The sequence below is a fragment of the Aphelocoma coerulescens genome (assembly GCF_041296385.1).
Source record: "Aphelocoma coerulescens isolate FSJ_1873_10779 chromosome Z unlocalized genomic scaffold, UR_Acoe_1.0 ChrZ, whole genome shotgun sequence".
Taxonomy (NCBI): Eukaryota; Metazoa; Chordata; class Aves; order Passeriformes; family Corvidae; genus Aphelocoma; species Aphelocoma coerulescens.
The window spans coordinates 2443345-2457388 of NW_027184085.1; the positions used below are offsets into that span (position 1 = coordinate 2443345).

Here is a 14044-nt window from a genome sequence, read left to right on the forward strand (position 1 = left end):
TAAAGATATGCTTCATGCTTTATTTTTGCTTCTTTTAAATGAGACCAAAAACCAGTTGCTTTGCTAAAATGCCTGATAATGTACAACTAATAAAAGAATTTAGTTGGGTCAGGTTTGGAATAATATTGACTGGACTGTTGTAGTTCCTATTTTTGCAAAATTGGATATAAATTTTTAAAAAACAGCTAGAGGAAGGGAAGCACTGAATTTGGACAAATTTTTTTGACATTAACAGCAGTAGTTATATTACAGTTATTACGTATAGTTGTTTTTGGTACTGTATGTGGAACAGTAGTTAACAGTTGAATCTCAGCTTTAATTTGAGGCCTTAGTTCCTGCAGAGGAGGTAAATTTTACTGCTGCTTTATATTAAATTGCATCACAAATGTAGAGCAATGTGGAATGTTAATGTAAAGCAATCTGACGGATTTTTGGCTGAAGTAAAGTTTTAAAAACCAATTTTCTGAAATAGCAGCTTGGAGATGTTCTTCTGGGGTGCTGGTTCCATGCAGGTGCTTCAGAGTCTCAGGTGAAATGCAGCAGTTGCTTCCAGAGCAGAGCGAGGGCTAATACTCCTGTCAAGCTCTTGCTTTTCAGCCTGCTTTGTCATTAGAGTTTTAGTATTATCTGGTCTTACATGTGCTCTCTTTCTGTCACTTTTAACATGAGGAGAGCATCTCTGTGCTGTGGCTTTTAGAAGCTTATTTTTGCTTGTTTTTCTGCAGCTTCCCAGTTTTGACTTCTAGAATGAGAGTAAGAATATAGATGATCTATGGAATTTACAGTCCACAGTTAGATTTCTAGAGCACCTGGGTTCTACTTCCAATATGAGTTGAATTTTGGTTTTCTGTACCATTCAGAATCAAAGAAAAAACCCTGCAATGGGTTCCATAGTTTTGGGAATGTGGAAGATTGTGAGGGAGTGTTGGGAATGTGAAGCAGACAGCTACAAAGGAAGTGATTGGTTGGAATTACTGGTCAGCTTCATTGACTTTGGTGTTTCTGTGGGTTTTTTAGGATGAAGTAGTAATATCTCAAGTGTTTTATATACTTGTATGGCGTTCACTTCATCTGGTAGTGAAGGCTGGTAATTTTTTTAACTGCTGTCATGGAATTGATCACACCCTGCCTGGTTCTGTTAGGGAAATAAGGTGTTGCTATTTAAGCATTGCATTCAGAATACCTTTCTGATACTCTTACCTAAAGACTATAAAATACAGTAGCATATATTGATTGCATCTGAAGGCTGTAATGTTTTTAGGTTTGGTTGTTGTTTGGTTAGGGTTTCTTTTGTCAAGTAAATATCCATGTGACTTCTGAGCCTGAAAGACTGCTCTTGATGCTGAAGTGAACAATGCTATTGACAATTGACTTCTTCTCTTAGACTTGTGTAAAGTATCAGGGAAATAAATCCAGTATATCTTAATTTTTTCTGTATTTCTGATGTATTCTACTATGGCTCAGTACTTAAAACTGCAGAATCTGATGAAAATGTATCGAACACATGAAAATGAGGCCATTTGACATGATGAAAATCCTTTAAAAAAACTGTGTTTCTCTATTATATAAATGTTATTCCTTTGATTGCCTGCCCTGCAGCCCTTTCCTCGTTCCCTACAGTGAGTTAGCACTGTGGGTAAGACAAGGAGCCTAGGCATGGTTTATGGCACATATTAGAATTGTTTTCTGAAGGTTGGCTCTCTGTTAGTTACTCTGAGCCTCCATATGTGGAACTTACAGGTGTTATCAGTCTCTATACAAGAGTTAGTAGCACGTGTACACTGGGCAAAGAAATGCCCTTTTCAAAGATGGGACAACTGGCATGTAACTGCTGTTTGAAAACAAACAAATCTTTTAAAACTATATCTTTTTGATGCCTTTTTCCTCACATAAATGAGTAAAAAGTAAATTTGGGTATAAAGAGCACAGTTCTTATTGGGAAAAAAAACCCCTCTTCTACCAGTTAGCATGTTTTCTTGGATTTCTTGGGAATATTTGTCAGGAAAGTGATGCATGCAGTTACCTAGTTTTAGGAATGCTTTTGATCACCGGTAGAGCAGAGTTGTCAAGCTGATGTGGCTTCTAGAATAGATTGTTTTCATGCTTTAATATCTTTTCCCAAAATAGATTACTTCAGAGGACAGCAATACAGGCACTGCTTTGTTCCTTCTCGGGTTAAAGCCATAGTACATGGGTGATTTCAGCAATTAAACTGGAGAGTAGGGAGAGTTTCACTGGGAGCTGTTCTAGGAGAGTTCCCAACATCTGCTAAGCTATGAGTGAGTTAGTGAAGAGGACAGCAGTAGGCAGTTGGGTTGGCATAGTAGATCCTAAAATAACATTGCAATCCAGACAGAGGTAAAGCCTGTTTTCCCAGAAACAAAACTTGGCACTGTCCGATAGTTTGTAGCAGAGCTGGGGTAATCCAGTATGCAAGCCGGGGATGGGCACTTACTCTTAATCATAGTTTAATATATAAAAAATGTTCTCAAACCATGTGTTTCTCAGTCTGGATGCATTCAGTTAAATGTAAATTAGTTCTCTAAATGTATCAAAACTATAGTTGAACATCTTAAGCTTTCAAAAATACATATAGATATTTAAGAATGCATCAGAGTTCGCTGAAGTATCCTTTTCATTGCTGAGATTACAGGAGTAACATGCTTGTAAATTGTTTGTTGATAAACTGACTCCCTTTTCTCATGACAGGATTATTGAGGATGAAACAGACCCCCCTCTGCTTTTCTCTTGTTGGAAATTCAATGAAAACAATTCTTTAGAACAAAGCCAAAGAAATCTTTTCTGGAAGTATGGCAAGAAACAGCTGAGATTTTTGTGGAGGGTTGGCCAAGATTAGCTTCATAATCTTGTGCTCCTCCTTGTGATACCTGGTGCTGTGAATACTTGAGATGTGTTCATTGGAAAGGTGTAGCAGGAGGATCAAACCGCCCTTACTCTGCAGTCCCATAATTATGGTGGAACTTCAGTATTGTTCTCTGTAAAAGACTAAAGGATGTGCTTATAGACAACAGGATACTGGCCATAATTATGTAAAATTACATGTTCAATCTGTAGGCTGCAAAACACCTTTAGATGCTGCGTGGACCTACAGTGGGAAATAAAAATTCACATGAAGTTTGACTTCAAGTCTCCCTAAATCTTAATGTCTAAACTTGAGCTTAGCAATTAATATGGCAATGTTGGTAATGTTACCATATTGAGCACTGTTATTCCTTCTTTTATTAACCCCTTCAATATAATTTCCACATTATTGCCTAAAAGCTAATTTTGTTAGTTTTCTCCTATTTGATTCATGATGTTGGTATATTTCACGTGTAGAGAAGGACACAGGATTAATATGAGCACAAGGTAATGCTTCTTTCCCCTCTAATAGCTTAGTTTTATTCTACTGCCACTTCCTACTGGAATAGTCTCTCTCCAGGGATACCTTAGAGCCCCTTCAGGTACCTTGAATGGGCTCCAAGAGAGGGACTTTGGACAAGGGCCTGGAGTAACAGGACAAGGGGGAATAGCTTCCCACTGCCAGAAGGCAGGGTTAGATGGGATATTGGGAAGGAATTGCTGTCTGTGAGGGTGGGGAGGCCCTGGCACAGGGTGCTCAGAGCAGCTGTGGCTGCCCCTGGATCCCTGGAAGTGTCCAAGGCCAGGCTGGAAAGGGGCTTGGAGCAACGTGGGATAGTGGAAGGTGTCCCTGCCCATGGCAGGGGGTGGAATGAGATGAGCTTTTTACTGAAATTAAGAATAGCAATTGTGTTCAAGTGTAATTGAGTGAGGTTTAATTACAAATACTAAAACATAACTGTTAACTTGTTTTGTGGTACAGCTGTGGCTGGTGGTGAGGGCTGAATTGCTGTAGCTGAGGTTAAGCTTTAGTGTAGACATAGCTCAGGTTACAGCATCTTACAATGATGTCATCCTGAAAAAGGAAGTCTTAGAGTATTAAATAAAGATACTTAGGGCTGCCAGTTTTAAGCTCGTGCGAGTCAGGAAGCCATGTGACTTAGCCACATAATTTGTTAGAGTTGGTGTGCCAGGCAGAGAGTATTGGCATGTCATTTGAGCTAGGTCAATGTGTAAAAATATAAATGTGTGAGATACTTAGCCAGTAGCAAAATGCTGTATAGTTCAAAGGCACTTGTCTCTCGAGTCAGGAGGAAAAAATGTTGAATTTTGAGGATGATATTGTATACTAGCTGAAACACTGGATAAAGGATTGGGGAATGTGGATTCTGGCCTTGGCTCTGCTACTTTTTCCCAGGTAACCTAAGTTTTTAATTTGCTGTCATTTTCTGCCTATAAATGGAGATTTTTTTTTTTTTTTTAAGGATTGTAATAAGGCCACCTTCACTTCACTGGTATAAGGCATATTAATTGTTTAAGGAGTAACGTTAAAGTATGTTTTGCTGTTGGAATATCAGTGATGTGAAAGCAAATGTGAGTGGTTAGAACTGAAAATTCTTTGTTCAAGTTAATGTTGTACTTAATTAGGGTTGCCTTAATGGTAAGAAGCAGGAAGAGTCTGAAACAACAATAGGTGTTAAAGCTTGCTTGATTTTTTTTTTTTATATGTGATTAATTATCCGGTTAACAACTGATGCTGGGGCTAGTTGTGTTACTTTAGCAACTTACCTGCACAGTAGGTTCTGGTAGAAAGCTCTGACTAGGAAGAGTAATACCTGCATCTTGACAGTTTGTACTGTCATTAAGGAGGCGTATTAGTCACTCCAAAAAATTACATTGACTGTGCTTTATTGTCAATACTGACCCCAAAATTATCTTGTAAATAGTTGTTATTTTTTTCTCCAATAAAGGAATTAGTCTTTACCCAGCCCCAGTCAATGCTGAACTATTCCCTAGCTTGCTGTGGTAACTTGTGCCTTTGTATCTGGCCAGCTATTCAGTTTGGTGAAGATTCCTCTCCTCATCATAGTCTTCTGTAGAAGTCAGCCATTTGAGTTTTCTTGGTACTGTAACAAAACACCTGAGTGCTGTTTTTATTAGTGTGACTGTTTTATGACAACCCGCCAATTTTACAGGAAAAACTTCCCAAATATGTAGCTCAGGCTATTAGCCTAGGAAGAATTTATAGGCTAAACAAGATACTGGAGTTCCTTTACTGCTGCAGCTTTGAACACAAATAGCTTGTTAATAGGCTCCCTACTGATTTAATCCTGCTTGTAATGTACACCTGCTAATTTAATAAAAGTAATTTCCCATGTCTTGTTTACTGCTGGGGGTTTGTTGTTTTTTTTTTTTTCACTGAATCAGTTGCACTGCTGATTGGTGGAAAGCTTCTAAAATTTACTGTGTGAAGTGCCATAGTCTCATCATGAACAGCTTTCTTTGGCTTCTGTCACACTGCATTGTTTGAGGCCGACTGGCAGGATACAGGAGAACAATCGGGAGCTGTAGTAACTTCACATCTCGCTGCATATGCTTTAAAATTGGCAGAAGAACAATGAGGTTGGGGAAATCCCCTTGAACGAGTGCTGCACAGTAATCTGACTTCAGCGTTTGTGCAGGAAAGATCCTCCAAACTGTCACTTTTCATTACAAAATGTACAAGCCAGTTTTAGAACAAGAGTTGAAAATTTTCAGTTAGAATCCCTGCTCATAATTGTAGGTAAACAGACTCCTTTTTTGGGTACTTTGTTTGTTCTTTTCTTGAGTACTGGATAGAGAAAAGACCAGTGCAAATGAAGCATAGTCAGTTTCGCTTAAATGCCAGAATTTCAGAGTTACTGTTTAATTCAATTAGTGAGTTACCTCCCAGAACTGGTCTTTATTTCTCCTTAGTTTTGTGAAAGGCTTCAGGTTGAGTTCCTCTGATACTTGAAATAATTTCAACTCATGCTGTAGTTTTGAAGGTTTGAACATGAAGAAAGGCTTATACCATCTGATGTGGAATCTTGCAGCTTTGTGACACAGAAAGTCATGTTTGAAATGGTTTTTGACTCAGGTGTTTGGCTGAAAAAGGCTTGTCTCTTTAATAGACTATTCAAATGTTCATCTCACGGACTCCAACTACATTTTTCAGGAGTGGCTTCTGAACCTTGCTGCGTTTGCATAAGCCTACAGCAGCACAGCATCCAGTCACCCAAGCTCATTGATAATTCTTCACTCTCTTTACGTCATAAATATCCCCTTCTGCTACAGTGAGGGGAACTTGAATATAAATTCAACAGCCATACCAGGGAAAGGAATTCAAATGTGTCCCTACCCATAAATTCCACAAAACTAATAACAAAAATGCTTTTTCAGTTGTTCTGCATTTTAATTTTGAATGTCTAATGTTCTGTTTGTCCCATGTACCTGTCTTGCAGTCTGATGCCTTGTCTAAACAGAGTTAGTACCCAAAAATTAATGCTTTGCTGTCCACTGTATGTCTCAATTAGATGAATGTAGGAGGAAAGCAGAAGGGCTCTACCTAGTGCAAGCTGTATTAATGGCAGTCATTTAAAAAATTCTATAATTCTGTTCATTGATGGGAAGACACTTTTACTGGAGTTGAGTGCTGATGTGTTTGTTGATCCTCTGGGAACCCCTCATTGTTTTGGCCAACAACCACAGAGATTCCAAGAAGGATTTAAGCAGCTGTCTTTAGAGAAAAATCCATGTATTTGTTAACTTCAATGTTAATGTTCTTTGAGCCTTTGAAAATCCCATCTTTTTGGCTGCCATAGGACAGAGAGAGAGAGTTGCAGAGCAACTGGCACCTCAGCAGAGGGCAGGTGGTGGTAGATGAGGGCTGACTTCTGGTAGGTGGAGTGAGGAAAAGAAACTGTTGGATGTCCTGGGAAGGTGCTTTACCTGTTAAGCAATTGGATGTGAGGCAAGAGGACTTGTGGGCACAGTCTTCAGATGCATTTTGTGGGTGTGGATCATTAGCGAGATGTGGAAGACTTCAGGACTTGGCCAAGGTGTTAACACAACCTTTCTGCCTAAGCTCTAGTCAGCAAAGCTCAGGAAACAGCTTTGATTCTTATTCTAGAGGTGTCTCCTGCATATTCCAATATTCTGATGATAGTATCTCTTCTGGGCCTGAGGAGAGTAGAGGTCTCTAGTTAGGCACCTTTGCTATTACTTTCTTGATTTTTGCCTTATCAAAAGCATATAAGGTAATATAATATCTAAGCAAAGATGCAAAGTGCATTTTAGAAATAAAATACTGCTTGCTTCTATCTGAACCATGCAACTCTTCAAGGCTTTTTATGGCTTCCTTGCTAGTTGTGAATTGTCTTTAACATTCCTCAAAATATAGGCATTGTCAGTGTGGGTGATGTCATTTTCAGGCATAATTTTGTGGTTTTTTTGACAAACAGTGATGTCACAAGTACCATTTGGTTCTCTGCCTTAGTGTGTTGCTTGGGGAAGCTCTCTCTAAGCGTTCATTTGAAATTCCTTATAGGAAACATTTATGCTTTAGCTATATAATTGTTGGTGTTTCTTTAAGTTTTCTTAAAGACAGTCTGTTGTTTGGGATGTGGATCAAGGTCAGTGTATTCTCTGCTTCACCACTTGTCTTCCAGGTGTGCATGGCTTGAAATGCAGCAGGGATTGTAGTGGCCTCCTTGCATTGAGCACTTCATAACATATAACCTCTGTTTTTCTTCTTGCGTTTCTCAAGATGGGTGTGTAATTCATAGGGGTTGTCCAGAGGAAAGTTCAGTTTGAAATAATGTATTAAAAGGTCCTGTAACTGTTGTTCTAGGAGTAATCTTTTTGCCAAGCTAACATACTTTTTGAGGACTGTGGACAAAGGAAATATCTTGCAGAGCTAATCTCTCCCCCTCACTACCCCGAATACACAGTAGTTTGGGAAGGTTAATCAAAAGATCTCATGTTTTCTCAGCTGTCCATCAGTTGCAAAACAGCCCACGCAAGTGGTAGCATCAGCCACTCACCCACCCTCTTGGAGGATGGACTACTCGAGAAAAATTACTTGACTTGGCCCTTGCTTGATAGCTGTACCTGTTAGCTTGTGGGGAAAGCTTTCACCACACCTACTGTGACTAATAGTGGTTAGAGAACTTGAGATAAAGGTAATTTTTTAATGTCTGTTGAAAGTATGATCTTCTGTGAGATTTGTCTGCTGTTAACAAACCAATCTGTTGTGGATATATCAGCCAATATTGTCTTGGATAGGTCTTCATATACAGGTACTTTGTCCTTTGATATTTCTGAGTTTCAGGTCTGTGAAGAATTAGCTGTAAAGAATATAGCATTAACCTGTGAAAATGCACTGAGTGTCATCTCACTCCGCTGCCTGATATTATCATAGAGTAGTTTAAGTTTCTAAAGATGAGAAACTGCAGCAGTTAGAAAACCTTTATTGAATATAATAGTGTAACAAATGAAAGCAGTGTAGGAATTCTAAGTTACCATTTCAAAAATGCCATCTTAAAGCATAAACATCCCCGTCCTCAGAGCTTGTTGGATTCACATGGTAATAGGTTTTTCTTTATTGTTGTTGGTTTTGCTTTTTTTGTTGGGTTCCCTCCACTGCTTAGTTAGTCTTTAGGGAGCTGCCATTGTGAATGCAGTTGCACACTTGTCATCTTCACTAGATACAGGGCATCTAGGAGTCATTGGTTTTGATGGCTGTTTTTGAATATGTGATTGGGGGCAGTTTTTCCATGCTTAGGTTCTTCTTACCTCCAGTTAGATTGCTTCAGTGTTTGTGAGATGCTGAGCTGCTGAAAGCTGTGGTGTTTGGTAGAGAGTAGGGAACTGCAGGGCAAGTTTCCCAGCAAAGCTGTTAGCTCATGATTTCTGTGGGCTGCTTTTGGATGCTCCGCATCTTTGGTCTTTGAGCATAAGACTTGTGGCCAAGTCCCTGCTGAGTCTTGAAGGAGGCTGAGCTGCATTGCATGCCTTTTATTTCTGAGCCCTGACACCACCTCTGTGCTGCTTGACCTTGCCATTTAGAAGTTTTCAGGCTCTACTCCCCACCTGCCTTTGAATGCTGGGTAGAGACTTCTTGATCAGATCTGTTTGAACAGACCATATGGATAATGAAAAAAGAAAGAAGTATTTTACTTCTGCTTGGTTTCCATGGTATCCTGGGAAAATTGCTCTTGAACTTTGAGGTGCTATGCTTCCAGGATCTCCTAGCATTGAGAGAAAAATAAAGGTAGCAGTGATTTTTGTCAGCAGCTTTATTCTGTCTGACAGCACTGGGCTTGCATGTCAGGATTTGGGAGAAGGGAGGATGATAAAGTGCTTTGAAGAGCCTTGCATCTGTATTTTTCCTGTGTAGGCACTTTGTTGCATATGTGACCAGGAAGAAGTGTGCCTTTAGAAAAAGCAACAGGAGCCTTGAGTGTTCATCAAGATCACTTGTTGGCCTGGCACTCAGCAGAACTAGAGAAAACTAGCTACTGGCCCTGAAACAAACACTGGGCAGCTCACACGCTGGGCTCTAACAGTATCTTTTGTACATCATGTTCCACTTTTGTGTCCCCTGTGGACATCCTTGAAGTTTTAATCTGAAGTAAATGGGAATTATTCAATGACTTTTTTTCTTTTCCCACAGTGTTAGAGAGGTTAATTGCATCCTGTGCCTCCTGCTTTTCTGGCTATTTTGATGTGTTAATTTTTTTAGCATGCATCCATTTATGAGGAAGGTTATTAAGTCATTTTCCTCAGTTCAGATGCTGCATTTTGTATTTGATGTAATGGTTTTGAATATACTTTATAAAATTCTATGTAAACTTTATTCGTAAAAGCATTCTGAAAGGTGAGAGGTTGTGTAATGGTTCCTGATTTATATTCCACTAAATATGCACATATATAAATGTTTTTTTCTTGGCTGTAGTGTGTCCTGAATGTGTATGTGGGGTGGAGGGAGGCAGGGAGATAAGGTACAGTTACAGTTTTCAGCAAGTAATCGCTGTCTTCTGCTTGAAGCATAAAGGTCTGCTTTTGGATCTGCTTTCCCCTGTTTGGGGAAGAAGGCAAACAATTTTTTAAAAATTTTTTTTAGTAACTATGTAAGGCCAGTTACTTAAATAAGTAAATAAGAGGTTAGAGACACTTGAGGAAGCACTCCTCGTTGTAGGAGCTCAGTGCCCAGCTCACACTTTTACTCTTGTTTTGTTGAATTTGTACTGAGAGAGAAATCTGTACTTTCAGTTCTGCAAGAACGTTTAGTCCAGAGCTTTTTAAGACATTACTTAATATCCTTTTTGTAGACTTGCCAGGCTCTGTTTCTCCTTTGAAGAATGGGGGATTCTGGTGGCAAACTACCTACCCACCTATAGTTATGTGTAAATACGTGTAAATATTCATTTACTCTGGTTGCTAATACTACCCTTTAACAGAACTTTTTTGGGGGTCTGCTTTTCTACCCCAGGGTCTATCACAGAATGGTCTCAATGGAAGAACCTTTGTCCAGCTTCTCTTAAAGGCGAGTGCCACCACAGAGCAGTGTAAATAATTTTCAGGAAGAATTCATACCTGTGGTTTTTATTTGGCATTTGTTAACTTACTAGCTCATCCCTCTAGCAGGTGATTGGAAGAGAAATCAGTATTTCATACTGAATTACATTTCATACTGAATCTTTGCATTTTCTGTTGCAAGATAATGAGATCAGGACCTCTGTAACTTGATGTCATTGACAAGCAGGAATGGACTGCTGTAGCTTTGAGTCATTCCATTTGATGAATGTGTATGCCTGGTCCTGTACACTTAAGTGAGCAGATGACATTATGTTACTGTAAGATGGGATGCTGGAGATGCAAGTAAAAACATTGATCAGTTCTGCAGGGATGCAAAATGATTCGAAGGAGGAGTATGGTAGAGATCTCATTAAAGAGCTTAACAATCATGTCCTTTTTGCAGGTTGTTTTAGTCTTTCCTAAGTGAGCATAGTGCAAATAACCTTTCCCCTGTCACCCCCAGCATGGGGAAAAGAAACATAAGCAACATCCATTTCAGTAGTTGAGACACTTAGGTCAATCAAACTGCATTTTACATCGTGTTTGTTCAGGCTATACAGCTAGCTGAGGTGCTGTTTGGAAAGACAGGTAATACAGTTAGCACTGCTGCTCTGGTTTGTTGGCATTTTAGGCTGTAATAGGGAAAAGTGCTAATTGTCAGTGTATAGAAAGGACTATCAAATCCAAATATAAAAGCAGCTACACATATTTTCATTTGAAACCCAGAATTAAGGAAACCATGATCAGGCAGATTTGGTAGGAACTGTCTGTGCTGAATACAATACTGTATGTAAGCCAGTGAACTTTTTTAATTGCTGACTTAGTTTCATCTTTGTTACACCTAAGCTGTTCTATTCAGTTTTTCCAATTGCTGGAGACTTTCAGACCCTCTCTGAACTAGCTCCAAAGGCTTGATATATCTCCTTAGCTGTTCTTGAATCTCAGTTGCATCAAGAGGAAGATAACTGGTATGAGGGGGAGAATTGTGTTCTTCTGTACATCAGTTCACTGGTCCTTTTCTCAAAGGTAGAGTCAGTGGAGTGTAATGGGCAGTGTATTCGCAGGAGTGCAGCTTCAGTGAGAAACTGGAGGCTAAGTCAGTGTTGTGGTGTTCCAGCTTTGGTTTCCTGCTCAGTGTATTGTTCTGAAGTCTTGGATTGAAGATCTTACATAGCAAGATGGATTTATTTTTTTCAAAACAGTAAACAAGATACAGATCTTGAGTTCATACTTCAACCTGTTTTCTCAGGTAAACTTTACAGAAGCAGCCATGAGCAATGCTACAGCGCTGGCATTTGGCCATTTGTTATGAGAAAATGGGATTCCATAAGTCTAGTGGCCATTTCTTACTGCTCTAACTCGTTGTAGGAGCAATTTGGATGGCTTAATGTAGCTCCTGAAGCAAATTTTCTGCCTCTTTTCTGCCTCCTTGACAAAATAACAGTCAAAGTTGTAAGTGTAGTAAATGTTAGGCTGGTGTAAAGGTGCTTGCATGCTTGTATAAGTAACTTCTCTAATTCAAATGAAAACCTGATCATTTTTATGTTCTTGTTGTTGTGTTTTTTCTTGTTTAGTCTTTGAGTAAAAACAGAGTGAAAAACAGTGTCAGGCTCACTTCTATAGGGAAGACTTTGCATGAGAGTTCTAGAATTGGAAAACTGACTTTGATTCTCATCTCACGTTTTAAAAGAGAAATGGAGTACTGTCACAGATTGCTGAAATTATTTTTCATGTCAGCCACAGCTCCAGCACTACAAATGTCTCAAAAAATGTAAGGGCAGACAAACTAGATTCAGGGGGAGAAAGGCTCATGATTAAGATGCAGGTGAAAGGCAAATGGAGAAGATTGCCTTCAACATGATCTTGGCAGACTTGTTAGTGGCTGCAGATTCTGAGAGATGTGAGAGCTTCAGGAAGGATCTTAGGGACTCAGTGTAATACTTCACAAATAAGCAAACTAAATGTCCAAAGCCATTTCTATAATGTTTTCTTTATAATGTGGGCTTTGACTACCACATGCTATTTGCATTTCAGGTTTTATTTGTCATATTTCTAGTGCTACCACTTTAGGCGAAGAGGAGGCTGTTGACTGAACGCAGTGCCTTTTAGCTCCTTTAGAGCTGTTCCACCTTGCAAGATTTTGAAGAAAAATATGTGACTGCAGTTGTATATGAATTGTGGCAATATTTAACAACTTCTTTATAGAGTTTCTGGTACTTCATATGTGAATATCTTTGAAGTGGTTCTGCCTGCTTTAATCTGATGTTGTACTTGTTGCAAGCACTTAATTTAGTACAAAAAGTACCTTGAGCACACAGCATTTCCAACACTGTAAATAGTGGTAGGATAGCTATTTGTTGATTCTGTTTCTCAGTAAAAATTGGTAATAATTTCTTGCAGCCCAAGCACTGTGTGTGATAGTTTTGGTGCACACAGGATACTGTTTGAAGCTCTGCTGGCTTCCGGTTTTTCAGCTATAGCCTCACATAAACAGCATCTCTGTAAAAATGAGTATTATTGACAAGATTGACTACCTTTATCCCTGGTTGTATCTCCTACTTTGCAAATGCTCTTGGGGAAAGCACAGGGATGTCTTGGAGGATGTGCAGTGCCACATGTAGATGCCAGCTTGTTGATGCTGTGGCCATGAATATCGGGACAGTACTTGCACATACTTGCTTGGATCTGCAAATGAGTACATCTGGCGTTCAACTGCGTTTAGAAACTGATCCTAATTAAGCAGCCTATGTTGAGTACCAATAGGCTTTAATAGTTGGCATCTGGACATCAGTGAGGGGATTGTGGATTGGTCTGCGTATATACATCTCTAGCTACTGATGTTTCTAGTTTAGAGTTATTACTGCCGCAAGCCAAGAGGCAAATGTCTTTCTGTATTCACTGAGATGAGGTTGTGCTGTCACAGGTCATCTTACCCTGTTCAGCCTTTTCCTGCAGTGTCCTTTGCCACCTAATCATATCAAATACAAGAACTTGGTTTTGGGCAGTGTGTTTCTTTTGATATGATGTCTGTGTGTATTTTTGTACTCAAGAAGATCACCACAGTGTGTTTCTTTAAACTATTTCATTCATGTAGGGTTTTTTTTTTGCTGTTGGTATGGATTTTGATAGGAACATTATTCCTCTGGTAGAGATACATTACATTAAAACAATTTTATTTCTTACTCATGAGTGTAGCACCAACTGTTTGTCCATGTTCATTTTTCATGGGCAGATCAATAATTTATCTGTATTTGCACCAGGATTTGATAGTCCAGTTTTTGTAGTAGAGTTACAGCTAAATGTTATTTCACTAAGGTAGTGGAATAATGACTGGGAACATCATCCGTGTAATACAGATAAGGCAATACAGATACTTTCAGGTTATCTTTAATAGCTGGGGTTTCCTGTGTCCACGTTTTTCTTATGTATGTCAGTTTTTTCTGTCTTACTGAATAAAGACAGTCAGTTTTGGCATTTTTTCTGAAAATTGTGAAGCATTGCTACAGCTCATTGCTGTGTAGGTAATTTCTTGCCCAGAGTACAGGTTTTTTGGAACTCAGATTTTCCTGTTAAAGGAAATGAT

The 14044-nt window shown here is 39.1% G+C and overlaps 1 protein-coding gene across 6 annotated transcripts in view; it reads left to right on the forward strand.

The window, feature by feature from the left end:
* The window catches only part of SMAD2 (SMAD family member 2), a 50487-nt gene that overhangs the window by 14737 nt on the left and 21706 nt on the right, over positions 1–14044 (forward strand). The window contains exon 1 of one of the 6 annotated variants that reach the window (XM_069001020.1): positions 4129–4279. The exons of the other annotated variants lie outside the window; for them this stretch is intronic. Coding sequence (XP_068857121.1) covers positions 4242–4279 — 38 coding nt within the window. The 5' untranslated portion in view covers positions 4129–4241. Of the gene's footprint in view, positions 1–4128; positions 4280–14044 lie in introns of those variants that run through there. 6 annotated transcript variants of the gene reach the window in all.